At 44.3% G+C, this 27,808-nt stretch overlaps 1 protein-coding gene and 1 long non-coding RNA gene across 3 annotated transcripts in view; one reads left to right on the top strand and one right to left on the bottom strand.

Annotated features, from left to right (window-relative positions):
- Positions 1–27,457, top strand: part of CCDC13 (coiled-coil domain containing 13) — a 35,023-nt gene extending 7,566 nt beyond the window's left edge. Inside the window, exons 3-16 of one of the 2 annotated variants that reach the window (XM_059729238.1) lie at positions 2,413–2,561; positions 5,176–5,318; positions 7,001–7,090; positions 8,513–8,629; positions 9,794–9,898; positions 10,271–10,435; positions 11,503–11,679; positions 13,476–13,682; positions 15,043–15,185; positions 17,560–17,643; positions 18,470–18,598; positions 21,019–21,173; positions 25,431–25,545; positions 26,913–27,457. In XM_059729238.1, the coding sequence (XP_059585221.1) occupies positions 2,413–2,561; positions 5,176–5,318; positions 7,001–7,090; positions 8,513–8,629; positions 9,794–9,898; positions 10,271–10,435; positions 11,503–11,679; positions 13,476–13,682; positions 15,043–15,185; positions 17,560–17,643; positions 18,470–18,598; positions 21,019–21,173; positions 25,431–25,545; positions 26,913–27,072 (1,939 nt within the window). In that variant the 3' untranslated portion in view covers positions 27,073–27,457. Of the gene's footprint in view, positions 1–2,412; positions 2,562–5,175; positions 5,319–7,000; positions 7,091–8,512; positions 8,630–9,793; positions 9,899–10,270; positions 10,436–11,502; positions 11,680–13,475; positions 13,683–15,039; positions 15,186–17,559; positions 17,644–18,469; positions 18,599–21,018; positions 21,174–25,430; positions 25,546–26,912 lie in introns of both variants that reach the window. The other variant, XM_019497421.2, reaches the window with a different exon arrangement.
- LOC132250960 (uncharacterized) lies at positions 5,605–11,596 on the bottom strand. Its single transcript, XR_009462739.1, has 5 exons — positions 11,511–11,596; positions 11,248–11,424; positions 9,847–10,404; positions 9,441–9,511; positions 5,605–7,066 (listed from the first exon to the last, which is right to left on the bottom strand). It is a non-coding gene; the product is annotated as an uncharacterized LOC132250960 (long non-coding RNA).
- Positions 27,458–27,808: the final 351 nt, after the last annotated feature.

Below are 27,808 nucleotides of genomic sequence, written 5' to 3'. Positions count from 1 at the left end.
GCAGCAGGATAGTACTTGTAAATACTAGTAAAAAATGCCGCACGTTTGAGGCTGCCATGGCTGGCTGGGGCATGAGGGTGTTTCAGTGCAGAGGCTGCCTGCCAACTAGCCCCATCCTGAAGCACCCTTATGCCCCAGTTGGGCCCTCCACAGCACGTTGACCCAGCGGGGAACAGCCCTGGGCTGGCAAGCTGACCCCCGGGGCTCCCTGCCAGCTGCAGCTGCTTTGATCCAGCTCAACGTGCTGTGGTCCCAGGTGTACGTGCAAACGGCGAAACCAAGAGCAATAAGCTCCAGAGTTTATTTCTTCACATCAGTATGCACATGTAGATGTACCCTGTAAGTGCATATTCTGTATATGTGTGTAGGCTTTTCTAATCCCAAGGTTAAGAAGTGGCTGGGGAGTCCGATTTCCCTTGACCACTTCTTATTCTGGAAATGTGGGTCTGATCAATACAAACCTGTTTTTTACCTATTTTCCTACTAACACATCAGAGTTAATCTGAAATGTGGATGAGAATAAGATTTCTGATTCATCTGAGTTCTCTTTCCTCTTTGTAGTCTGTCTCATGTATACTACGTATGTAGTCACCAGAGCTGGTACAGCTTTGTCTAGGAAAAAAATTGAACAATGTGTATGTTTTTTCCAGACTGTCAGGGCTCAAAGCGCTGGACAATTTGCTGCATGCCAGGCTTGTTCATAATAGCCCTTTGAAAGCATTCCCTCAAACTCAGAAGTCACCACCCACCTACACACACACTTTCTGTTTATTCTACTCTCTCCATCCTCTCCTTTAAATTAGGTTTGTCTTAGTTAGGAAATACTGCTCAGCTTGTCATCCTTCTGCTAACCTTTATTCATCTCTTTCCTTCATTCTCCCTGCTTCCATTTGGTCAACCTCTTGCACCCTGAGCTTAAATACAGCTTGAGTCTTTGTCAGGACCTTCATCACAAGGCCATCTTAAGTCATTCTTCTTCTCAGAACATCTTTAATTTTGTCCATAAAACCCATGTCTTTTGGCTACCTCTCCAGAGCTGACCTCTGCTCCTCCCTCCTTTTTGCCTTAGTTTATTTTCAAATTTGATAAATGTAGAGCCTGATACAATGCAGGTATTGCAGGTGAAAACCTATTCCACGTACCATTAGGACTTTAATCTGCTTCCATCAAAACCGATACTGGTCACGTTTTGGAAACTAGTTCTGAAGAAAACTGGTGAAAAGTCAAAACGGGTGCATTAGAGTTTGGATTGTCTCTCCTGATATAGTCCATACTTACTCTATAATGTATTTTAAGTACAAGTTTATGTCTGAATTAAATTTGCACTATGTTGCTGTATATGGGATTATATATGAATGTGGGGATGACACTTTTCACTTCTCTGCTTGAATTGCTGCTACATTTCTTGCTTTTCTTTTTAAATCTTAAAGCAGGTTTGAACTCATTTGATTTGAGGACTGACAATAGGAACACACCTCTTAATCCTGTGTGTTTTGAATCTTTTCTTCAATGGGATTTTATATGCCAGTCATTCCAGTGATTCGTTACTTTTACAATGTGCATCTGGCATGTATTTCAAAAAATCAAAGTCCAATTTGGGCAGACACCCCACCACTTTTTGCATAGACAAGACTTAATTTTTATTCAGGAGCCAACTTTTGTGTGGAACTTTTCTCGTGTGGATTAAAGTTGCTAAAATCAAGTTATTTTGTGAATGACATGCAGAAAAGTATATCGAAGAACGTGAGAGCAACATTGTCCCTCCCTATTCGTGGTACTTTGTGTTCCTCTTTGTTTTATATAAATTCGAGAACATAACATTCATAGTACATACTAATTTCTTTAGATCCATCCTTGGGCAAATCCAGGAAAGTTGGATGAGGACACAAAAATTGTTCATAGACTTTGAGTATGAACTTTAGACGAGCATACAGAATTTGGGTGGCAGGTTTTGTAGTTTATTTTAATGCCCTGGCATGGAGCAAATGGAAAAGAGAGGTAGAGATGAGAACTAACAAAATGGAAATTTCTGGTGAGTTAGGTAGAGAAAAGTGTGGCACGTCCAACATGCTGCAATGTGAACCTGCATGGCCTTTTATGTGGGGAACAGTCAACCCAGTAGCCTCTGGATGCCCAGCAGAGCTCCCTTTCCATCTACTCTCCTAATCGAAGCCAGGAGCCGTGTACATTTTTGCAAATGGAAGGAAGAAGTTATCATAATAGATTACATCTCTGAACATCAGCTCATTATTTGGTCTGCTGTTCAGAACATTTCACTCAGCCCACTCATCCGTCGTCACCGTAATTCATAAAGCGCAGTTTCTCTGGAAAGTCAACTTACTACCGCTGTTACAAGTATGTATTTGAAATGCCTCTCGTGGCCTCGGCCGTAATTGCTGGGGTGTTTTCCAGGTTGCTTGAGGATGAAATCGAACAGCTTCACGACCACCTTCGAGAGGTCACAGATGAAAACGGCAGACTGTACAAACTGGTGAAGGAGAGGGACTTTGAAATTAGGCAGCTCCAAAAAACAATAGGGGAGGAGAGATTGGCCTTGTCAGGTAAGCAGGACACATTCATATCCTTAAAACGACAGCTTGATAGGCCATAGAAATTATAGAGAAGTAGGGCGGGAAGAGACCTCCAAAGGTCATCTTGTCCAGCTCCCTACCCGTGGCAGGATCATTCCTATCTAAACCATCCTGTACCATCCATAATCTAAGCTTTTAGTAAAACTACCATCAGCCCTGACACAACACATGAAATAACACCCTAACCTGCCACAAGTAAAGCAGGGAGACCACAGCAGCCGATGTTATTAATATACGCTCAAGTGATCCCAGGTCGGGATCCCAGGTATGCAACCCCCCCCCCAGTCTGTACCAGTTTGGCCATGGGGTAAAATTCCTTGCTGATCCCAAATATGGCACTAGGTCTGACCCTGAGCCTCTAGCAGGAACTGCATTTGCTTGCTAGTAAAAACAGGGTTTTGTATGTGGATAATGCTAATAGTTTGTAGTGCACTTAGATAATGAAATATTCACTTATCTTTCCATGTGCTGCTTGCTACAGCTTCTGCCTCTTTCAACTACACTACAACGCTTGAAAGCCTTCCTGCAGGCCTGATTTTCAGAGGTGCTGAGCCTCTGAATCTCCCGTGACGTTTTTTGAGTGTGGGGCACTCAGCCCTCTTCTGAAAATCATGTCCTGTAGCGTTATGACTGTCCTAATTCCCTGATGGTGATACTGAGGAGAGAACGAGGCTTGCAGGCCTAGTAAACAGAGCCATTTATAAAAATACTGGAGTTTCTGAGGCTGTCTAGAGCTGTCCTCTCTCATGTTCCCTCGGCTGTGTCATTTGAGCATCCTGTTAAATTGATCCATTTAAACTGATGAGGCCACAGCCTCTTAAATTTGCTTTTCCATTCTTTTCTGTTGTGTTCCTCATCACTCCAGGGACTGGACAGGCCGAGGTTTGAAACCATGTACAAGTTTCTAAATGGTACTTGTGCCATGGTAAGGACACCTGTGTCTGACAGCTTAGCCAAACTTCTTCCACGAGATGTCAGTGTTGCCCAGTACACCAGTGAGGGTGGGGAAGGGAGGGAAAGGATAAGAAGAGTAGTAAGCAAAACTGAATGATGGATAAATTATAGCTCTGTGTTTTATTATTTCCATCAGACATCTGAGAGGGATAGTGTGGTATAAGGGTTAAAGCTAGGCTGTTAGGGAGCAGGAATCACAATTTTTGTTTCTGCCTCTGAAACAGCCTCCCAGGGCAGCTTTGTGCAAGTCACCCTTTGCTTCACTTTTCCCTCTCTGTAATCCTGAGATGATGATCCTCCCCTGTTTCTCAGGAAAACCCCAAGCTTTAATTAATGTGAGCATTGCAGTCTGAGACTCTCACATGCAAGTGCTGTTTCTGATTAGTATTGATTATAAGAATTACCACTACCATGATTTATCATGGAAAGAAGTACTGGCTCCCAGAGGAGAAAGGAAATACTGCATCCTCTGCAAGAAACAAGGGTGGTGCAGATACTTTCTTTATCATACATTACCTTTTTTGCAAACATTTTTATGTGGTAATGGGGCAGAAATCTGCCCTGGCCCACAGTCTGCATGGCCCTTTGAAGTGACTAGGGCTGTGCTGTCCCCAGCAGTTGCATAAGAGATGTAGTATTACGTGGATACTTAGCACTTCATCCAAATTCTCACGTGTCCTGGTAAAAAGCTCTTCCAAGAAACGTACAGCGTTAGCAAAAGGGTAGACCACTAATAGCACCACTTAGTTTAAATCCCTATATACCATATACAGATTTATTCCTAAGGTGTCACTGCACCCCCAGAGAAACTGTCATGAGTTAGGACCTTTTCTCACCCAGGTGATATGACAAAGCCCAAATGGTGTACAAGCCTGACACAGTGGTTACATTATCCAGCACATTGATGAAGCCACCTGTGGCAGGGAAGTGATTAAAACATCTATTTAAGAAGGCGAAGTAGCATTCAGTGGCTATTAAGATTCCTTTTAAAAGTGCAGTGGAAGTCTTAAATGAGCATGGTATAATTTTCCAGTTAGATATTATCCAGGACACCAGACTCAGCAATATATCCATCCCTTTAGCAGAGTGAAGGCATCTTGCAAAGCTAAGATCTGTGTTTCAGCAGCTGCTTCAGTGCCAACCTGCCAGCACAGGCAGTGCTTTGGCACTTTTACCAGGTCATGTATATATACTTGGGAACAGACTTTCATAGTGTGAAGGTCAAAACACCTGTGCCTTGCTCACATTTGTGCTCACACCATTGCTTCTACTTGGGTAGCTGGATCCATGCCAGCAATTGCTGAAATGAGGGGGGTAATTTGCTGGTTTTCCTGACCATAAACTTGCAAGGGCCACTGCTTTGTGCTGTGCACTGATGGACCCAGCACCGCAATGCCTGCAACACCAGTGGTTGTAAGCTAACTCAAAGAGCTGAATGACCCAAATGGCATCATTAACAACTCTCTCCCTCTAGCTACCCACTCTCCAGACAGTTGTTCTTGGCACAGATCTGAGAAAGGAAGGCTAGGCCATAAAAATACAGCTTCCCATAGCAGAGAACAAAAGCATCAAGCAATCTGATTCTTGCACCTAAGCTGTTCCTCCATTTACTACCTTTTTGTTTTCTCAGGAACATCTGGTTTAGCAGGGGATATCGCAGCTACTAAAATAGTTGAACTGTCCAAAAAGAATCGCGAGCTAACCGCTGAGACGGAGAGTGAAAAAGCCAAAGTGAAACAGCTGAATAACAGAGTCAAGGAGCTGGAAAGAGAAGTGAGGCATCTTTTTTTTGTCATAGCAGAACTGTGAAATTGCACCAGTAGCTTTCGGAGGGTAGCTTCCTCTTGGAGAAGCCGTGTGTTTGAGTCAGGTGGCTACACTCAGCTTGTTACAGCACCAGGTCTTACTGTGAGTGCTTTCCATCTCTGCCCGTGGCGGGATAGATGGACTCGCTCTCTTCACAGTGTCCATGCGCACTGGAAGAAACAGTGGCAGAAAGGTGGGAATAAATATAACGAGCCAACAATTTGCGAAATTCCAATCATCAGAAAAGGCAATCGGGAGTTGTAGTAGAGATTTATTAGACCCACAGGATTTTTGCAAAAAAAAAAAAAAGTCTTTAATTGCAAGCTTTCAGGCACAAACACCCTTCATCCGGCATTGGAGAAAAGATTGTAAAAGTTTTCCTGGGTAGAAATGAAATAATCAGAAATACAAATATGTATCTGAGAACGCAGCTGCTTGTCCCTGGCAATCACAACAGCAGTGTTGTAATGATCTTTTCTCAGTTATCTGGCAGTCTGTATCCCAACCTCTACATTTATCGTCATCACAGAAGTGCCAGTCAGGGCTTAGGGCCCCACTATACTATATTCTGCTCGTGTGCACAGTCGGATGCAGTCTACACGCGTAACAGCTTCCAGTGTAAATAGGAGGGCCAAGCAAAGGGTGGGAGGGAAGTGAAAGCACAGAGAGGTGAGTGATTTACCCGAACCCCACAGCAGTTTAGTGGTAGACCTGGGATTCTCATCTCCTACCTAATGCTCAGTTCTGTAGGCTATCCTACTGCCTACATCACCCTTCCTAAAAGGTTTCCCACAGGTCTCAATTCATCCAGCAGATAATCAAGATAATAAGCTAATCCTGGTGGGATCATACAGTTTTCACTTCGCCCCTTCATTTTGCACTCTGATTGTGTTTCCCCTTGCAATTTGTTGTCCATAGCTCTCCCCTCGGTAGGCAGGAGGGAATTAGATTAGATGAGAGGAGTTCTGCACTCCAGCAAGCAGGAATAATTAGTGAACGGTGCCAACTATCACCTGCTTTCAGAGACTGAAAACAGAATTAAGCCCTTTAGCTCTAGCCAAGCTACAGAAGAGGGATTTCAGAATGATGCCAGAGCCTCAGCCAGGGGGTGAAGCTGCAGGTTTTCATCTTAAAATGTCTTTGGAGTCATTGAGCTAGCACATCTTTCAGCGTACACTGCAAGATTTTTCTGTGAAATGGGGGGATTGGACTTCAAAATCTATGTTTTGCTAAACAGGGTCAAATATGGGAGCCTTAAAAGTATGTCAAATCCTGATCTTCATTGGACTTTATCTATGTTTAGAGGCAAAAACATAGATGCCTGTTTTGTGAACGTTGTCCCATTGGAAACATCCCTCGAGGTTTGCCAACTAATCCCACGAATCCAAGCCAAAAGCTAGCTATTCTTTTCACAGTAAAATAACCCAGCCTGTCTCAGCAAAGATAGAACCGCGGGCATATTTATTTGAAAACTTAGCGGTAGATGAAGACATTTTTGTTGGAATAAATAAAATCCATTTAGCCCATCAAGGCGGGTGGTGTTACACTTGCTGTTTACTCATTAAAATATAGCTGAATCATCTGCCATGGAAATATGCTTTGTTCACTGCATGTACTCTCTAATGGGTGTTTGCTTTGGTCTTCTCCAGCTCCAGGCAGCCATGGGAAAAATCCAGTCTCTTGGCGGCAGTGACTCAGAAATCAAGCAATCAGCTCTGAGGATGACAGAAGGAAACCTGGTATGAGTTTTCCTTATTTGAAAAAATTCAGAAGTTTAACTAAATTTTGCTCTCATGTTGTGTAGCTTTTCTCCTCCTTTATCTTTGCCATTGGAGTTATAACCTATCCTAATCATTCTGTATCCAAAAATCAGTGAGTGAGTTTTGGGGGTTGATTATATTATCAGAAAGGAAGAGTTTACTGACCTTATTGGTTCACCTTCCCTCCCTCCCATGCTGCTGCCTTGAATTAAAACAAGCTCCTAAAACTTACTGGCTTCAATACTTGTCAAATGAGGCCTGATCTACACTTACCCGTGTTAGTAGAGTAGCGACTGACTTTTTTCAAGTGTTTTGTGCATAAAAGAAACAAAAATTGTTTGTTTTTAAGATGTCCCTGTCGGAGTAGAGCCCTGGTTCGTTCTGGTTTCCTTTCAGTAATGCTACCCAGCTAAAGACCAACTCAACTAGAGAGGCTAGTGGAAGGATGGTAGACTAGTCATTGGAGAAGTAGGATGACTCAGAGCTTAAAACTCAAGGCAGAGGTGCAGACTTCCTGGCTATATTTTGGGCTCTGTCATGGTTTGACTTTGTGGGATCCATAAACCACTGAACTGGTCTTGAAGGCCTTGCTACAGGGTAATCATGGGCTGCTCCTGGAGCACTTAATCCCTGGACTGTCTACACATTAACATGTTAAAGTGGTTTTAAGCACTCATTATGCAGCTCAAAGTTATGCCACTCCAGGGCAGTATCTCTGACCTGTACTATCCAGCTCCTGTTTCATTAAGGTGTAGCCACTGCCCACAGATGTGCCACCCAGTATCCCAGGATCTCTTAACTCTGTAAGTTGGATCTCTTCAACCCAGTAAGTTGAAGACCTCCAGTATCCCAAGATCTCTTGCACTGCCACCCATAGTTGCACTAGTGGCAACTCACAGCTACAGCTCCTAGTCCTGCCTCTGCTCACCAGGCCTCTAGTGGTAAGTCACAGCTGTGCAGGTAGGGGACAGTCAGAGAAGGTTTCCAGACTAACAGTGTTACTGCTCCAAACTCCAAGCTAACACCAATCAACATTTGTACGGGTCACAGTGTAAGGTGTAACAAAGTCCTAGGCCTCAGTTTCCCCATCTATAAAATGGAAGTAATAATAATTACCTGTTTCTCACTAAGTGTTGTGAGACCTCATCATTAGCATTAGTAATGGGAATATAACCATCCCTATTTAGGCGTCACAAGTAAATTGATTGGGATCTGGAGGAATGCAGAGGTATTGCACGTTTGGAAAAGGAAATGTCTCTCAGTCTCCTAGAAACCCTGTGGGTTTTGAGAGAAGCTATTTCTGAACCATTACCGAACACCGGAGCTTTCCTCACTGTCACGTATTTTCCTTTTTGTGAAGTGGACTCTGTCCTTATCAAATCAGTTCTCCTTCTCTCCAAGCCTGAAAGTCCAGAACTGAAAGCGGTACAAGAAAAACTAAGTGCAGCCAACTTGAAGATGATGGACTATCGCAACCAACTCCAGGCCACAAAACAGGAATTGAAGATGATGCAAAAGGTACGACTGTATATCTCATAATATTGTGGAGTATTGTGACCTGGGCCTAATTTCTGGAAGGGAGAGGTACTTATTAAATGAAGACTAGCATGCTGCTTTCGCTTTTGGTTTTGAATGGCTTTTCTGGAAAATGCGAGAGATTAATAGCATTGCTTGGAATACAATGGTAAAGACACTGAAAATTTTAAAAAAATAATGTTCTGCCATTGCATTTGTGTGTCTTTCTAATATTTGTATTGACTTCTTATGGCTCAGCAAGTCACAAAAACCTTAATTCAGCAAAACTAGTTAAACTGATGATTAACTTGAAGCATTTGCCTCAGCACATCCCTATTCAGCCGGCTTAAGTTGCATTGAAGTCAGTGGATTGTAAGCGCTTTGCTTAGCAGGGACTTTAGAATAACCTTTATTCTTTGATTCACTCCAGGTACCTAGTGCCTTTTGCTGTGCTCTTTCCCACATGAGGCAGCCTTTGACTTTGCTGCTTTGCATAAAAGACCTGCAATGCAGAGCAGAGACAAGAATTTTGTCCTAAAAATAGATCTCTGCTGACCTTTTAATAAATAATTGAAATGCATTTCATAATAACTGTAGCTCTTCTTCACGTGGCTGTCTTGGAATTGCATAAGTCAAATACTGGCCCCTGGCTTAGTATTATACAGATTTGTGAGCTGCCAGCGTTTCCATTGGGCCCCTGATTTGTTTAGGTTAATGGCTGGTATACATCAGATAATTATTACATATGATGAAAGCTGTTAGTAATGATCACTAAAGGCCACGACCATGCAATATAATACGAACGCTTACTTACACTCCCTACCAGCAGTACAGGTTCGTATTTCACTGTAAGGACAGTTCCGGCATTTTTGGAATGGTTTCTTTCTACAGGAAAAAAGAATATACACATTTCTAAATATTTAATCGTATTTATATGCCTATTTCATAAAAAAATGTTGGTGCTTTGGTAACCAGTGAAACCATTAATATTAGCCCAAATAAATCGCAAAGAATCTGCTCTGCATGTGTTGAATAGGAGCTGCAGACACCCAAAGGATACAAATATGCATATAAACCCAGGCTTTTGCCATGGCTGATAGAAGGACCAGGTTTTCCACACATATTTGTAGCCTGGAAATATCATTAATATTCATTCATTATTTACAGCTTTTAGCAAGTGAAGTTGGTGAAGATGTGAATGTTCAAAATCTTTTGGCTACCTCCGGTACCTGGCGTGGACGGGCCCAGCAGATTCTTGTGCTACAAGGCAAGGTGAATTACTATCGCAGGTCCTTTTCTTTAGCTTTATGGTATTCAGAGCTGAAAGCAAAATGCTGAGCATTTGCTCAAGTTCCTAGTTTTTCACAATTATGACTTTTCAAGAGGGTGCATTGTAAACTTCTGCTTGTCCATGTGCCCACAGTCAGGGAATGATTATTTCTGGGGAACAAGTAAAATGCCATCAGTCCTCTTGTTGTCAAAGACACGTACAAGTACCAAGAAATAAATGGTAGGACACTAAGCCGTAAGCCAGATCCTCCATTTGATCATGTGTAGTGGGCTGTCTCTGACCTCAGCTGTAGCGATGCATGCGCAGCGAAGGCCATGCTTTAGCTCTGAATGTCTCTGCATCCTTTCCCCTAGGTTCGAGAGCTGGAGAATCAGTTGGGTCAGAGCAAAAGCAGAGCATCGATGAACAGTATCGACGAGGAAATGTTGGCCTTTACAGATCCCCGGAAATTGTCAGCCCAGGAGAGAAACCTCCTCCGGATTCGCAGCTTGGAAAAAGAAAAGAGAGAGGCCTTGGAGGTAAAGATCTGTGAGCTGATACAACCTGCTTGTAATAAGCTATGTAGTGACTGCTGCCCTTCCACCTGTCTCACCCACCTGCCTCTAAATACAGTCAGGCTCCCACTGTTCAAGGGTTGGGAAGCTAGTGGTATCTCTAAGAGGGTGTGAGGGAATGGCTAGAGCCATGGCAGGGGGAGGCACTAGCAGGGTTTAGCAGGATGTGCTTTCCCCACAGCCAGTAGGTACAAAACCTCTGGCCCCCAGCACAGAGATCGAGTGCCTCCTTTCTCACCTCCCTACCACAGGGACAACCTGCAATAGCTAACCTGCACAGTTATTGGACAACCTGCAATAGCTATAACTGAGCACTGGGTCTTTGCATACCTCTGACTCACGACAGTAAGGAAGAAGCAAGTGTTCGGCTGCCCGCAGGCATACACACACACACGCACACACACACACACACACACACACATACACACACACACACACACACACACACACACACACACACACAACCAGATCCTGCTCTTACACCATCCCTGCTCTGGAGTAACTCCCCTGTTGTCCTCCTGTCTCAAGCCCCAGTCACAAGAGAGCTTTACTGAAGTGCTTCCAGATTTTTATCAACTCTTCTTGGGTTTGAAATCCAGCCGTACATCTCCTGCATGTGTGAAGTGAATAATGTATTTACATGTTGATACTCTGCACTGCTCAGAGGAGACTGTTAATCAAAAGCGCATTCACTTGAATTATGATGCCAATGGCAGACCCACAACACACTGATTCTGGTCTTGACACACAGTTATAATTTACTTCATTGCACGTACTTCATCTGCTTAGAACCATCTGGATTCCTGAGCACACAGACCTCTTGTGCAGCCACCAAGTGAGCACTGACTGCGGCGTGCAGTAGCATAACATTTACAGAGGGTGAGTCACTTCGACGGGCAAGGCAGTGCAGAGTTCTGGATTCTGCAGAGCTGCTTGTACGTCCTTGTATTCACCTGAGAGCAAGGAGCAGGTTGAATGGGCCACGATTAATCTCTTCCCTCATTTCACGTTATGTATTTAAATAATTGCAGAAACTCACCGGGGAACATAGCGCTCTTCAGAAAGATCATGAAGACGTGAAAAAAAAACTGGATGCATCAAAAGCCAGGAACAAAGTGCTGTCCAATGAGGTGAAAACGCTGAAGGGGCAGATCCTGACCCTGCTGGAGAAAGGGAAGCATGATGATGAGCTCGTGGACGCTTTACTGGTACAGTCTGACTATTGCAGCTGATCCTAGGTCTTTCAGGATCTATGCTTTCTCTAAAATTGAAGACATCTTACAGCGGGGTGACAAAACCATACCCTCAGGATGGCAAGGGATCTGAAAAATCCAGGTTTAAGAGCGAGCCAAAGATTTTTGCATTTTATATTGATGCTGATGAGATTCTGAGATCAGCACAAAGGCTGACACACTTGGTGTCGAGAAGGCGGCTAGGAGCTGCTGCCGTGTTTACCCTCCTAGCCATGGCTACTGCCATCGCTCACCCCACCACTACATCTGGATCCTGTCTGCAAAGAGCCCCACAGTCTGGATCTGGCCTCGGGGAGTTGGGTGACATTGACACCCGTCTTAGAGAATTGCTGTAAAAAGTGGTCACGGTTTTGTCCTCTAGGGTAGAAGATGATGAGAATCAAGACTCCAAATTCTGTTCCCAATTCCACTGACTCCTCATGTGACCGTCGCAGATTATTTGGGTCAGGGTTTTTCACGAGTGCCAGCTAATTTTGTGCACTTTGTTTTCAAGTTACCCAGCTTGAGGCTCATAAGGCTTTGGCTCCGAGAGGTACTGAATCACCATTAGCTCCCACTTTGACCAGGTTCACACAATGCATGTGCAGCCGAGCTGGGAACAGAACATGAGGTCCTTTGCCTCAAGTATATCCACCTACCAAATAGAGCTAGCAATAGTACAGGCAGTCCTTGGACTTACAACACAATTGGTTCCTGAAAACTGCATCTTAAGTCGAAACACGAACCGATTTTCCCATAGGAAACAATGTTATAAATGGGGGATTGGTTCCTGAACCAAGGTCCCATACCCTATTTTCACCAAAAGTAACCTAGAATTTTGTACTCAATCAATTATGAATGAGTAATATTGCTACGTTAGTGTACTTATATTGTAAATAGCAATCATATTGATTTGGAAGGACTTCTTTGAGGTCACTTTGCTGGACTTTTTGAAAGGCCCTCGGTTGGACTTTTTGAAGGGTTCTTGGCTGGAGTCGTCTCAGGAGTCTCGGCTGCAGGTTTTTCTGGCGTCTTGTCTGCTTTCTTAAAGAAAGTGTCCAAGGACATTTGGACAGACGTTCTCCAGGGAGATGGACGACACAGTGAACTTGTTCGCTGGCTTGGCGTCGTATCGGATCAAACGTTGTAAAGTCGAAACTGTCATCAGAAAGTCGAAACAGGATGTCAATTTATAAACACTGTGAGTGCCGTTTGTTGTAACTTGAAACATTGTAAGTCGAGGACTGCCTGTACAGTGTTCATTCAGGGCCCATCCCTTTGCAGTATGCTCATTAAGGGGTAGTCCCAACTGGAGTCTTAGTATCACTTACTTAATAGCAATCACTTCAATTCTATCTGCATATAAGCTCTACTCACACTTGCAGTGCTGTATAACTGCTTCACTCACCCTTCAGTTCAACCAGCAGGATCAGAGCCTGTGAGCTGTCGTCTCACACACAGCCTGATTGCCTGCATTATAAGTTATAGCACCGAGCAATGAGAAATGCTTGACACTCAAGCTGGTTTCAAGCTTATAATGGAGTGGGTTAAATTCATCCCTGGAGTAATAAAGTTCTCTTTAAAGAATTTATCCCAGGGATGAGTTTGGTTTGGGGTGTTAGTGCCATAACACACAGCTTCTGGCCTTGGATTGCACTAGGCATCCCAAAACATGTATCCTTCGGGGCGCAAATTTAGGTGTGAAACATCATTTGTTTAACATTCTTCTTGATATACAAAAGCAGTCTGTCATGATATTACTGTTTCACCAGAGCCAGCAGAAGCAAATGCATGAGATCTTAAAACACCTGAGCCAGCAGGATGAGAAGAACAAGGAGTCTCAGCAGAGCCTCGGACAGCAGTTGAACAGCGAGACTCAGAAACAGAGCTGTCTCATAGAGCAGCTCAAACAGATGGTGGCTGAACGAGAAGCCAAGGTGAAAGAGCTGGAAGAGGAGGTTGGGCAGCTCACGCTTCAGGTAAACCTATCAAAAGAAATGAACTATCAGAGCAACTCCTTGGGAAGCTCTCTCCCTGTTTCTAAACACGCCGCCCTCCCATGTTGTTTGAGACGTTTGCTGGCTCAGCCTACCAGCACCTGCCCACTGTGACAGCTCCAGCTAACGCCAGGGTGATCTAGCAGGGAGACTCAGACTTTCTTTGACACTGGTGCAAGCCGTTTCCTCAAATCATTTGCACAGCAGAGATGATGTGAATGTAAACTGACATCAAAGCTTTGCAACGTGCTCCACAAGCTGGGTTACAGGGACTGAAAAATAGCAGGCAAACCACATTCAGCCTCTCTGAAAATGGGAGGGAGGATAGCCCAAGGGTAAAGGTACCAGCCTGGAATCTGGGACACCCAGGTTCCCGTCCCTGCTCTGGCACTGACCTCTCACATGACCTTGAGCATGTCACTTAGACTGCCTCAGTGAGACCCCTGGAAGAAGTGGGCTGGTCATTTGTAATGTACAGTTCCTCTACCACCATTGACACCCATGCTGCTTTGGGCTGATGGGCACTGAATGAATGATCCGAATGGTGTGGCGGAAACTAGACAACTCAGAAAAATTCTAGGGCAGGGGGACAGCAGTCATTAACTGGCACATGTGTAAAGAAAAGGCGAGGGATGTTGAGATGAGAAGCAAGTCCTTTCTGGTCTATTACGTTAATCTGCCTCGAGGTCTCGTACGACATGGGAGCAGCAGAAAAGGCCTCAGTGTCGAGAAATCCAAGTTTGATTCCCTTCTCCATCAAAGGCTTCTGGTATGACCTTGGGCAAGTCACTTAAAGGGCAGATGCTTAGTGTACTTAGGCACCTAACTCCCACTGATTGCAATGGGCATTCTTTGCTTATGTACTTTTAAATAAATAGGCTTCAGCCGCTGGGTCTTTCAATCTCGGTCTGTAAAAAAGGGGTTGTATCACTTTCCTTGTGCCACTGCAGTGTTGTAAGAATAAATACATTCAAGACTATGAGGTGTTAAGGCGCTACAGTGATGTGGGTCATAGAGGTACCTAAGTTAGGTAGAACTGGGGCAGAGCACAGATTAAGTTTGGTCAGGATCAGGTTTTTAGTCGACCCTGAGCGGACCAATAGTTTGGCATGAAACTGGCTTTGTTTGAGGTTTTACATGTGTTTGGGAGGGGGTTGTTCAAATAAGTTTCTGCAAGGGAGAGAACCAAAGAACAAATTCCCACGAAACCTGTCATGTTAAACACCCTGGGAGATATATGGCTCTATCCATCTGAACACAGAGCAGTTAGGGGTGTAGTTCTGCTCTGCAACCGAGCCAAAGTTGTACAGAGCACAGCTGGCTTTAAAATCTTCTCCAGCAGCATCAGAAGAAAGAAGCCACTGAGGAGGGCAGTCCAGATGTTTCGGACTCGCTGTCCTCTGAGCTCTCAGAAGATGCAAGTTTTACTCTAATCAAGTCACCAGCCTCCGGCAGTGATCATGTTGGGAGGATTGTGTCTGCTCGGTAAGAAAAATTTAATTGAAATCTTTAAAATCGATATGAATTATTCAAAGGCATATTTTTTTCCTGCCAGCGATTCCAAACCACAAATGCAGCCTCTGGAGGATTATAGCAGCTCATTTGCAGCATATAGGAATCTCTTAATCATATTCTCTCTTAGACATTTGTCCTGGGACACAGAAAGATACACTTAGATGCAGCCATTACTACATTTGGCATGTTTGTAATACAGCTCGTTCTCTTTCTCTGGCTCAGATAATATTCATGCGGTTAGCTTAAGTGCTTTCAGTTTTTTTCCCTGAGAGAAACTGAGCATCTAATGGGCACGGCTCTGAAAGCGGGATGGCAAATTAATATGAAGCTCTGGTTTAGATATGCTATAAATCAGTAGTGTATTATTTAAATCAATAAAACTGTCTTTGTAGGATTTCTTCACAAAAGAGTAGAAGGTTCAAAAGACATCTAGTAAGTTGGTTTTCTTGCGTTCCTCCAACCAGCGATCAAAGACTGTGTCATCTTGTCTAAGACCAAAGTCAGTCAGTCAGTCCACACGTGCATATTTGTCGAGCCATGCGATAGCATCCTCAGTGGCCATGTGCAGTTCCAGGACCGCACGGCAGAGACCCTCTGATATGAGAAATGGAGATTGGCATTATCACTAAACAAGTTCATTATCACAGATCCTACAGTCTCCCCACCTAGCTTAAACCTGCCATCCCACGCCATCAGTGGGCCTTGCTGAATAGGTGGTGGACAGGGCACGGTCTGTGTGCAGCCAGCCTGCACCATTGAGGTCTTCGTGACAATCCAGACTGTAGCTTATGCCAATATAGGTCCTGATCCTCACTTATACAAAGGCCACTCTACAAGGCCCATCAGTGCTTTAATGCCAATGCTTAAAGCAGCTTTAAGTGACAGGAAAGTATTTCTATACCTACTTCAAATCCCTCTGTACATTTAGTGATATATAGTGGCTGTAGTATATTCGAGAATGAAACCCAGTGTGCAAGGCTTGTCTTATGGGAAGCAAACCCACTTTCCAAAGTTAAAGTTGCAGCCAGCTCCCGTTATATAAACCCATTTTATCACTCCTCTGGCCTTGACTTGGAAAATAAATTTGGCCTCAAAATTGTTGAATTCACTCTGAACACCGTCCTCAGTGTTTGACGAAAGTGCAGCCACCTCTGTTTGAATTCTAGGTCATTACAGCATTACCCTGATTTAATCCTTTTGTCTCATGTTGTTTCTCTGTAGCTCCAAAACCTGCTGCTGCCTTTGCAGGCTTTCCCTTTGATAAAATCTCCTTGCCAACTCATATACCGGTTTTACTGGAAGCAAATGTGTCTAAATGTAATTAAACAAAGCTGTGTGCAGTATTTGCAGGTCTGCTCCTGATTGCATTAGTGTCAATGGGCGTTTGGTTTTTTTTAGCCGTTAGATTGAACAGATGCAGGAACAGACACTATATGTGGGGTTTTGTTGTGAACACCTTCATCTTGCCTTGGTTTATTGTAGCTTAGAAAAAACACAGGGACCCTTTTTGGACTGGCCGTTGATAAAGTTCTTCCCCTCACTCCTGCTGATGCAGGCTTTGTGGGCTAGTGTTTATCACAGAGTCCTAGCCTCTCCATAGTCGTGGCCCCAGGATTTTCATTCTCCCACATGCCCCTTCTCACAAGGCATCCTTGTGCTTTCTGGTAGTGAGTCCCTGTCTTACCCACTAACGCTTCTCCTAGAAATTGAATCCAATCTGCTAGGAGGGCAAACAACATAATCGGGCTAATAAGGGTTGCCCATCTTTGGTCAAGAGCTTGATAAAGGCACCTAAAGGTAAAGCATTAATTTTAGCTTTGTATTCATGGCTAACACAGCCAGGCGATTAAATACATGTATCATTAGGAGTGCACCGAACGAGGCAGGGCACAGCAAGAACTGTTATTAGGATGGTCAACGTGCCTTTAACTATAATTGATTGATGAACCATGTATTCCTTTTGATTTAAAATGTTTAAAAGAAAACCTTTACTTGGCAGAGGAGATAAAATGAGAAATGCTATAAATAGAAGCTAACGCTCTGGGTAAGTCTAAAACTGAGAGCCTTCATCTGAGTGAAAACGCTGTTGGGCAGAAAGCAGGGTAGCTTTGCGCCTTGTAGACTAACCAAAACAGAGATGTAACCAGGTGGAACCCCAGAGACACCTGAAATTGTGCATTATGACATCCTATTTGCTACAGATGGGAAGAGAATCACTTCAGCTGCTCTGACTTTTTGTCCAGTAGAGGACAGCGATTAACACAGCCACAGCAAGGGTGACAGGCAGCACCAGGCATAATATTACAATGTTGATTTATTGTTACCCGTGCTTGCTTCCTCACAGCACCGTGTCTAAGATGGGGCATACGCTTGTAGAATCTGCAGCTACTAAGCCTTCGTCTCCAAGTGATAACATCACGCAGGGCAGGTACGTATACAAGCAAGGGAGCATTTCCTCCCCACCCAGCAGGGATTAAACTGCATCAGCAAGAGGTCTTGATCTTTGTAGCCAAAATCTTCCCTCTATGTCCTCTCTACTTGTCAGCGTGAAATTGTTTCGGCACAGACTAGCTCATCCTTTGCTTGATGAATTGTTGACAATAGAGGATGGACTTGTATCCACTTAAGATACCTCCTCGAAGTCATGCTCCACAAGTGTCTCCCAAATATTCTTGTATATGTGGATACGTATGCATATATCCACATAGAGCAAGCTCGTGAGGTCCCTTCCGGCCCCTAACTTCTATGTGAGGAGACCGAATATAAAGGAAGTGCGTGACCCTGGAGTACACGGGAAAAGTGGCCTCTTCCATCGGATTGCAGGCAAGAGAATTCAAATCGCCACGTACCGATTGATGTTCAAAGCAGGTCCACTGGAGAAAGCTGTTACCAGCTGCAGATCATTATAGATCTTCCCAAGGCTTTGCAGCATACACAGACAGACACTGGAATGGGAGTAGGGGTTGGCCAGCTGATCAGTGTGGGAAGGTTTTACAGAGGAGATCGGATTAGGAGAAAAAATATTGAGACATGAAATGCCCTTCTGGGGAAATCCACACTTGTTTTATTTGTATAACTCACTTGGGGATGGTGTTTGGAGCCGAGGGGGCAGACAAGATGGGGAAAGGTTGGTGCAGCGATCTGGTTCTATGCTTAGCCCTCCCGCTAATACATCTTTTAAGTCCCATCTTTGTTTCAGCTTTTTGCGGTCATGGCAAGTGAAACAGATTGCTTAAGTTCTCGCTGTTTCTTAGGATTGCTGACACCGACAGCCCAGATCTGAAAGCACTGCAAAAAGAGATCACAGAGTACAAGGCTCTCCGCCAGGCTGCTGAAGTGGAAAGAGGCAGGCACACAGAACTAATCGCTGTGTTGCAGAAAAGGTATCAACTGATTTTGCTGTTTCCTTTCGAACATTTGAGAGTCTCACACATACTGCATGCTGTATGCCGTTGGGGTGATACTTTTCTTCCAATAGGTGCTGCTTTCTTTGAACGCTTACCCTCGCCAAATAGTGGTTTTCCTTTTCAGGCCTCTTGCAACAAAAGGACAGAAAAAAAACAACCCAGCATCAATTTTATTAAGCCCAGAACTTGTTGTCTTTGTGGGTGTTTAGGGTAATATGAATGCCATAACGTTATTGCAAGCATCAGTAGTGAGAGCTGTGATCAAAATTATAGTCAGATTTCCATTCCAAGACTTTTTGGTTTTCACAAGCTCATAAAGCTTGCCCAGCAAGTCTCCTTCTGGCTAAAATTTCCCATGCTTGCCACCAGCAAAATAATGACTTTTATCTTTTTTAAATGAAAGTTTGAATAAACTCCAAGCATCTGTTTTAGTTATAAAAGAGTGCAGGAAACCAACCCTTTCCTCTTTAGACAAGTTTCAGGTAAAGGTTTTGCCCTGAAACAAAATCCAGAAGATCTTCTTGTCTGCATGAGATATTTCCATCCCTTCATTTTTTAATGCATTAGGTAAATATTTTGCTCGCTTGACTTTATTTTACACTAGATATCTTGCTTCACTTACCGGGATTTCAGCTTGTGCAGGTAATTATGGGCATTAATGTATATATTTTATATCTACTGCTTCATAAGGACCTGCACAGATACTATCCACACACGCGCACACACACACTTTTTACTCGTGCTTGCACTCCCACTGATGTCATTGGTACTGTGTAAGTAGGTAAGGATCAGGCCTTGAAATATGAATAATAATGATAGGAAGCACCAGACTCAACAAAATTCACTGCTAAAGGTGAAATGCCATGGAGCGGCAGCTCAGCAGTCCCACAGGCATCCCAGATTTATCCTGGGCTGTCGCAGGGTTTATCACAAAAATCTCACGAAATTCACAATCTCTGTAAGACTCCAGGGTAATACAATGCTGTTCCACTAATATTTTAACATGACTATATAGAAAAAATAAGCCTTTGCTTAGAGCTGAGGCATGAAAACTCATGTTAACAAGGTGTAGAACAGTGGAAGGGATTAAAAAAGTAGAGCTTGCATATGATGAAAAGTTGGAAAAAAGACTCTGATTTAGGACTCCACTTTGCAAACACTTATCACTGGTTAGAGCACCTACCCATCCAAGTAACAGGCTGTGACACTGGGAAGGAGCAGAGTTTAAGGGAGCTCCGATCTGTGTTCTTGTCAATGCAGGCTGTCACAAAACCTAACTGGCCCCTGTTTTCCACCATTTCCCTAACACAGAGCTAGGGATCACTTAATGCAATGAAAAGCAGTGATTTCAGAACCACTAAAACAAAATACTGTTTCATGCAGCACATTGCCAGCCTGTAGAAATTCACTGCCACAAGAGGTCAGAGTGTCTCTTTCTATGGCTGCAGTTTTAAAAGAACAATATAATTTTATGACTCTTATAATGTTTTTAGCTATGTAAGCTGAAAGAGTAATAAAAAGACTCCCATCTCTGGCTTCGGGAGTCTATAGCAATCACCCGTGGGGGGCTGGAAGTAAGTTTCTCTCCCTTCGCACAGCACTGTACAGTAGGTGAAGTTTATTGTTTGAATCATCTGGTCTCGGCCCCTGCCCTAGATATGGTGCACTGCTGGTCTGATGAAGTGCGGCAGCTGCTGCGGTTGTGTCAGAGTGGACACGGTAGGAGGTAACTCTGAAATAAAGACATGGTCCCACTGTAGGTCCTTCAACAGCTGAGCACTGAAGTAGCCACGAGTGCTTTCCTAATAGCAGCCTTGTGCATAGTTCAGCCTTTGCCATAAATTCTCTGGAGGCCTCATCGCAGTCCTTCAGTGTGCTCCTTAGCAGCCGAGTTTATAGAAGGTGCTACTCAGCTGCTCTTCATTTCGCACATTATAAAGGAGACGTCTGTGGAAATCATTGCTATTTATATGGAAAGACAGGATGACTCGCTGCTTGAGGACAATGTAATCACTTTGCCTCGGTGCTATTCCAGCGCATTGAAAAATGGAAGCAGTTTATTTCTGCTGTAATAACTGATCTGCCCTCAGCATCAGTAATTGTTTGTTTGGGAAATTTATGAGTGCCCATTGCTAAGGGAACTGGGTAGCTTCACTCAGTAATAATTATGTACAAGTCAGAAACTGTGCTGACTACTTAACTCCATGTTGCCCATGGAGAGGCTCCATCTTAGATGAATTGCACTAGAGCATCTGCCCCTGGGGGTATGGCCAAGTCTCCTATTCATGTCACTGAAAGCTGGGGCAGGATTTGAAACCAAGATGCAGTAAGGTGGGTTCTTTATGCATAAAGAAATACTGACGTGTATTCAGACGCTGAACTATTTTGAACCTCAGGGTGGACGAATGCCACAATCAAGTTTTGGAAGCTGAGAAGAAGCTTCAAGAAGAACAACGCAGATCGGTCATTTTGGAGCAGCAGCTCGAGAAACTGAAAATGTATACAGGGAAGAACGGAAACGTACAGAAACCTCCTACCAGGAGCAAAGCCGGTGAGGCGCAGCACTTTGCTCGGGACCATTGTCTCTATTACTTCCACATTCAGCAGCCAAGGAGAGCGACTCATAAAACAACTCCAAGGAACGGCACCCACAGCAAAATCCTGGCCTTACTGAATTATTCAAACTTTGTCTTTGACTCCAGTGGGACCAGGATTGCACTCATAGCACATGAGGCTTTGCAGGGTTGGACCCTCAGGGAGGAATTTGATGTTGCAGTACGTTGCCACCATTTCTGCCACTGTGTTTGCTTCACTCTCTGGCTCTGAAAGATTTGGTTGAAGGTTAAATTAAGAGCAGAACTGAAGGATGCATCCCGATTTAAGGCCTGTCAAGGTCTATGAAAAACTATGGCTGGTGATGAAGTAATTAGATCTTGGGTAATTTATTACCTCTAGAACACAATAATCTCCTGCTATAAATATGAAAGGCTCACTAACACAGTTAAAGAAGCAAAATTCACTGCGGAACGTTAAATTTTTATTTCCTTGATCAGAACCTTTTATTGCTTACGGACTGTGGTCCTGTGAAATATCGAAAGCTATAAAATTGTACATGTTCTTAAGGAAACTTTTACAGTAGTTTCCCTTTCTTTAAATACTCTGATAAAGTAATAAGACATTCATTATACAAGAGGGATCACAACTTCCATTTGGCAAGTCACTCAGCTGCTTCTGGTCTGGCTGACTTGCATTTAGGCCTTACGGTCCATACACGCTGCACATCTGCCTCACTTCCCTCCAGACATTTCCTTGTCATTCTTTAGGCCCGAAGCAGGCTGCATGGCTGCAAGGGAGAGAGGGATGGTATTGCAGCCATATAGCGTTTCTCTGGGGTTCAGCTGATCTCATAGCGCTTGGTGTGATGTGCCTGGACAGGTCTATACTGGTAGAAAGTTCTCCAGTCCATGCAGGGAAGTGTTGGTTATTCACTGTGAGCTAGATTCACATGGGGGCTTCCCTTAAGCATTGCATGGTCTATCTTTTAGTTGCTACACCGCCTTTTAGCATTAATGACCAGAACTGGATGACTTCCCTGTTACAATACACGGGGAGAGTTAGGCAGCTAAGAGAGTGGGGTTCATAGAAGCCAGCATGCTGAGTGGAGACTACCTGTGCTATCTAGCAGGAAGTGCCAAGGCCAGGGGCACAACTATTTTGAAGCTGTTTCATTTTTAATAAAATACTTAACTATTCATTAGAGCAGGGACTGGAACCTGAGTGTAGCAGGCACGTCCCCTAGCCACCAGGTTATAGGGTCACTCTTGTGCTCTGTGAATGTTTAATTATTGATGTAAAACGGCATAACTGAAACAGGAGACTCACCTCAGAATACCCTGTCACCCAGGAGTTAGAGCATCTCCTCTAATTTGTCAGTTGGTCATCTTCTGTGGCTCCGGGGTTTATGTGCCAAACTAATGATGGGAAGGCTGTGAGGTTAAGGCTGGGTGTGGGCCACTGAGATTCAGTCTGAAAGCACAGTCTTGATTGATTTGAGAATTTTTTGCCAGCAGATGGAGGGCAGTGATTCTTCCCCTCTATTCAGCACTGGTGAGACCACATCTGGAGTCCTGTGTCCAGTTTTGGGCTCTCCACTACAGAAAGGATGTGGAAAAGTTGGAGAGAGTCCAGTGGAGAGCAATGAAAATGGTTGGGGGGCTGGGGGATGTGACTTATAAGGAAAGGCTGAGGGAATTGGGCTCATTCAGTCTGGAGAAGGGAAGACCGAGGGGGATGGAATAGCAGCCTTCACCTCCCTGCAGGGGGGTGCAAAGACGATGGAGCTGGACTGTCCTCAGTGGGGGCAGATGACAGGACAAGGAGCAATGGGCTCAAGCTGCAGCAAGGGTTGCTTAGGGTAGATATTAGGAAAAACTTTCTCACTAGGAGGGTGATGAAGCACTGGAACAGGTTACCCAGAGAGGTGGTGCACTCTCCATCCTTGGAGGTGTTTAAGACTTGGGTAGACAAAGCCTTGGCTGGGATGATGTAGTTGGGGCTGGTCCTGCTTGGAGCAGGGGGTTGGACTAGATGTGACCGGAGGTCCCTTCCAACCCTCATTTTCTATGATTCATCTCTGGTCTATGGCAGGCAGTGGAGGGATTTGAATTTGAATTTGGGTATCTCAGCTGCTATGTGAGCATATTAATCCCTGGCTGGGAGGAAGGTGGGGTAGAGGGTGGTGTTACCATTGCTTCTATTCATTGTGGGATGAGGATTCAACCCTATGGGGCAAGAAGTACCTGCCTTGTTTGTGAATCCTGAAGGGGCTTAAGTGTGAGATTGTCACTGGGCTGCTTGGCCTTGTCAGGACTAAGGTGAGTCTCTGCATTCCCAGGGGTATAAATATAGGCACCTAAGGGGTTGAGAAGATGCTGTGTGGGGTTTTGAGAGTGCCAGTGGCACATATGTCTCATATAAAAATATGCAGTTACTCTTTTTCATTAGAGTTCATGCCCTAGTTGGATCTCTGCAGTGCTAAAATCCCATCATTTGAAGGAGAATTAAACAGTGTTGCTGATCACTTGTGACTGCACAGATCACAGCAGTCTTCAGTGTAGAGGTGTTACCCTGTTTGGCACCCACTTGCGTTTCCCCTGCAGTCTCAGAAAGCAGCAGTATCCTGCATATCGTGTCCCAAGCCATTTTTGCTTGATTGTTTTGGGATAGTCAGAGCTCAGGGTTTCACCTCGAGGTGTCAGTCACTTGTAGTTGGATGAAGCGCGGCCAATTTGGATTCCATATACTATAGCATACATACCCATGCATAGATTAAACCATAAGATCACCCTCCTTGTATATCCCAAGACCAAAATACAGTGTTGTGTTATAGATATATCTAGATATAAAGATATCTATATCTGTAAGGGGAAAAAATGGTACCTAAATCCCTAACTTGAATGGGCAGTAACTCGAATCACAAGCTCTCTTCTTTTAAAACTGCACTTGCTGTGAGCAAGACCGCTTCTGAACAAGAAGTGAATCTACAAATCTTTAAAATACTCCTTTAACAGAGAACTTAGCTTTTCCTTATGCTGTTAATACCTGATAATTGAAGAAATAAAGAGAAATGAAAGCCCCTGGTATAAAGGAGGTGATGGCCCCACTAATTAGCATAATGCTTAACATGCTAAATTGGGAAGAGCTGATCTAATTGTGAATACTAATGTTTTCATTCTCTCCCAGGCAGAGATTGTAGGTGCTGATGCTGGCAGAGGACTTTGGCTCCGCACACAAGAGCAATCCTCTTGTCAGGATCTAAAATTGCTCCTTTTTTCTCTTTTTCAAAGAAAAAGTGCTCAGGGAATACAGAATGCAAAGCACAATCCAAATGATTTACAGGGAAACACTGCCGTGTTTGATCAATTGCCTAAAATAAAATAGCAGGACAAAGGCAGCTTCTCATTTACACAAAGTCTGTAGTTTTTTCTCATATGTTTTATTTCTTTCCCCACTCACCAATTACTGTATTTCGAACAGGAAGGCCAATATATTTCAGATTTCCCCTGGGCGAGTTGCTCTGTCTGTTTGAATTGGTGGGAACAGCACTCTCTCATGTTGATACAGGTCCCAAATGCAGGAATGTATCTTTAATAAAGAAAGCACTTGAGCACGTGCCTCTCGAGAAGCACCTCAGTGGGTGCGATAGGGTCATAGTGTTGCTGTAGGATGTTCCGGGGAATATGTGATAAGCAAAATTTATTTAGTAATATCTGCTACTTTCCCAGACCTGAGGAAAGGCACTTAGTGTCTCCCAACTATATAACTGCATTATGACTAACGTCTCTCCCAGCTATAGACCTGATCCAGTAAAAGATATTACCAAGCAAACCTTGCTTCTCAGCAGGCATAACGGAGATCTCCATCTCGGGTATTTATAAAACATTGTCACCATAGCCATGAGTGGGAAATACAATTACAAGAAAGATGAGCATCAAAATAATCTCATTCAACTGTTTACACGGCCCACAGCTTTAGCCACTTGCGCTTTGTTTCATATAAGTGTTTTCTTCCCTAATTAGCAGCCCCCCACCACCTCCCCGCTGAAATACAGTCTCATTCAGTTTGTAATTCTGCTGAAAGGAGATTAGAGCAAAGCAATCTTCCCGGTGTGTTTGCAGCCTGCTCGTGCCTGCACGTGGAGTGAGCAGGCCCCTTCCCTTTTCTCTGTCCCCAGAGGTGTATGCTGCTGTTGACTTCACAGGGTTGCCTTTGCATTTACTAGCCCTCCATGCTATGATTGTGTCCGCAGGTCAGTCTGCAAATACCGCCAAACATACCTCGACTGTGGGCGACAGGAAAGATGTGGCTGCGGTTCAGTTCTCCGAGGTGCCCCTGGAGTCTCAAATAGAAGAGCTGAGCACAAGGTATGGCTCCTCTTTCCTTATTCTGGGTCTCTCTTGGCTTCCTCCAAAACTCAGGAGCTAAGCTTAGTCTCTGTCCTCTTATAGATTAAACCAGCCCTGCTTGTAGAGCTAAATCCTATTTCTGTCTGGGCACGTCTACATGAGATGCTAACTGCACAGTAGCCTAATAACACTGCACAGTAGCGTGCCAGGCAAAAACCATGCTAATATGCTGCTGCACAATACTATCAGGCTACTGTACAGTAAGTGTCACCAAGTAGCCAGCGCAGCAGTGCAAGTTACTGCACATTGATTTCTTACTTGGTTAACCAAGTACACAGTAACTACGGTGCATTAATGAACATGTAGACGCACCCTCTATGTATCGAAACAGCAAGCAAGTAGCCACATAATGGTAGTTTGGGCACCATCTATATGCAATATGTGATTCGACTGTGGGCATACACATGAGCATGTTCAGCAGAGCTGTCCCGTGGCCAGCAGCTGTGTGACAGAACAGGATCCAAGCATAAGGCTGGGAAAAGTCCTGAGGTTTTAGCTGAGCAAAAAACCACAATGAGTGTATGTCAGAGACGGGAGGAGGAGGAGGAAGACGGCAGTGATCTTCCCACCTTTTATCACAATAGCCTCGTGGGTAGAGCTCTTGTATCTCCTGCTCTGTGGGTCAATTCAATAACTGACCCCCAACCCAGAGGAAAATTAAACCTATATCTCCTGCTTCCTAGCAAAGCACTTTAATCACCAAGCCACTGCCTAGACATCCCCTGAGCCCCTATCTAGCTGGCCTACTGAGCAACCAAGAGAGGGAGAAATGTGGGGCCAGAAGGAAGAGAACAAGCCAGAGGTTGTGTGTCTCTGTGAGAGGGTGAGGACCCTGCGTTATAACCCAGGCCTCTGCTCCTACTGGGACGGAACCACCCCCAAGAAATGCAGTGGGCACAGGTTCACCCATGTCACTTCTGGCAGGTATGCGTCCCGGGCGGTCCTGTTTCACCATGGGGGGAGAAGCAGAATCCCAAACAGCGCAAAAGTGCCAACACCAGCAGCGCTGCGGCTGCGTGCATGCCGATTTAGTCCTCGGTGCTTGTGTTCTGGGGGCTGGATCCTCACTTGGGATAAATCAGCACAACTTTATTGAATGTTGGCACAGAAGATGTGAGAGATACCAGGAAACAAAGCATTAGGATATTCCCTTCTGTCTCAGAGAGCTGGGGAACAAGTGTTGAAAAGCCTGATAGTCCTTGCTGCAGTAAAATTACCAGCAAGCATGTGTATGGAGGCTTGCTTTCCCCCAAGGCCAAAGTGCACTTTCTATTTGCTCCGACCCTCCACAGTGAGACTGAACATTTCCTTTTGCATGCGCGTAGGCTTCTGATCCAGGTGGATGAAAACGAGGCACTGAAGAGAGCCCTGGAGAGCACTGCAAGAATGAAAGAGGAGGATTTCAAACTGTACCAAGAGACAATGAGCCAAGTGAAGGAGATCTTTCTACAGGCACTGCGGCAACAGAAGCAAGAGAAGAATTAAAGCAGGGCATTCAAACTCCCTTGGTCTGCATCAGGAAGAGAGTCTAAGAATAGATCCAGTGAATTGAAATGCAGGAGTGGTCTCATTAGCCGTTTCCCCAGAACGTTTAATTTTTTAGCACGTACAGGAGAGGGTGAGAAACACTGTTGAACCTTACATTATAAAGGGACTCTTTAAATTTCAGCAGATCCCCAGTTGGAAGAGTTAGCAAGATCTCAGCCCATGACCGTCCATGCAAGTTGGATGCACTTTATCAGAGCTCCAAGGCCACAGCCCTAATTATGAGCAAAACTTCCCTGGGTTGCAATTGGCCTCTGCTGGATAAGACCCCAGGTCTAAAATGCTCCTATTTTAATCTACAAATATAGAACCTGTTTCATATTAAGCTGTTTCTCAATATCTTCTTTGTCAACCATGCAAGGATTAAGCTATATTCTTTTAATTAAATAGACAAAGTCGCAGTCAGCATGCAGATACCTGTCTGCTACAGCTTTTCCGTAGCAGCTGTCTCCGTGCTCCTGCGTGTTGCCAATGCGGCCAAGTGGGAGCGGTCTTCTGCTCTTTGCCCACCCTGGTCTTTTGAGTGTTTGGGGTCTCCGACCAAGTCTGTTGGGGCTGGCAAGCTACTGCCAAAAATGAGTCAAGCTTTAACTGCCTCTGGTAGCCCATCCCACACCTGCTGTATGTCAGATGAGGACTCAAATATTTCTTGCACTTCTTCATTTGCCTTGGAGTG

The sequence above is a fragment of the Alligator mississippiensis genome, chromosome 5, assembly GCF_030867095.1.
Source record: "Alligator mississippiensis isolate rAllMis1 chromosome 5, rAllMis1, whole genome shotgun sequence".
Taxonomy (NCBI): Eukaryota; Metazoa; Chordata; order Crocodylia; family Alligatoridae; genus Alligator; species Alligator mississippiensis.
This window is presented reverse-complemented; position numbering and strand designations above follow the sequence as displayed.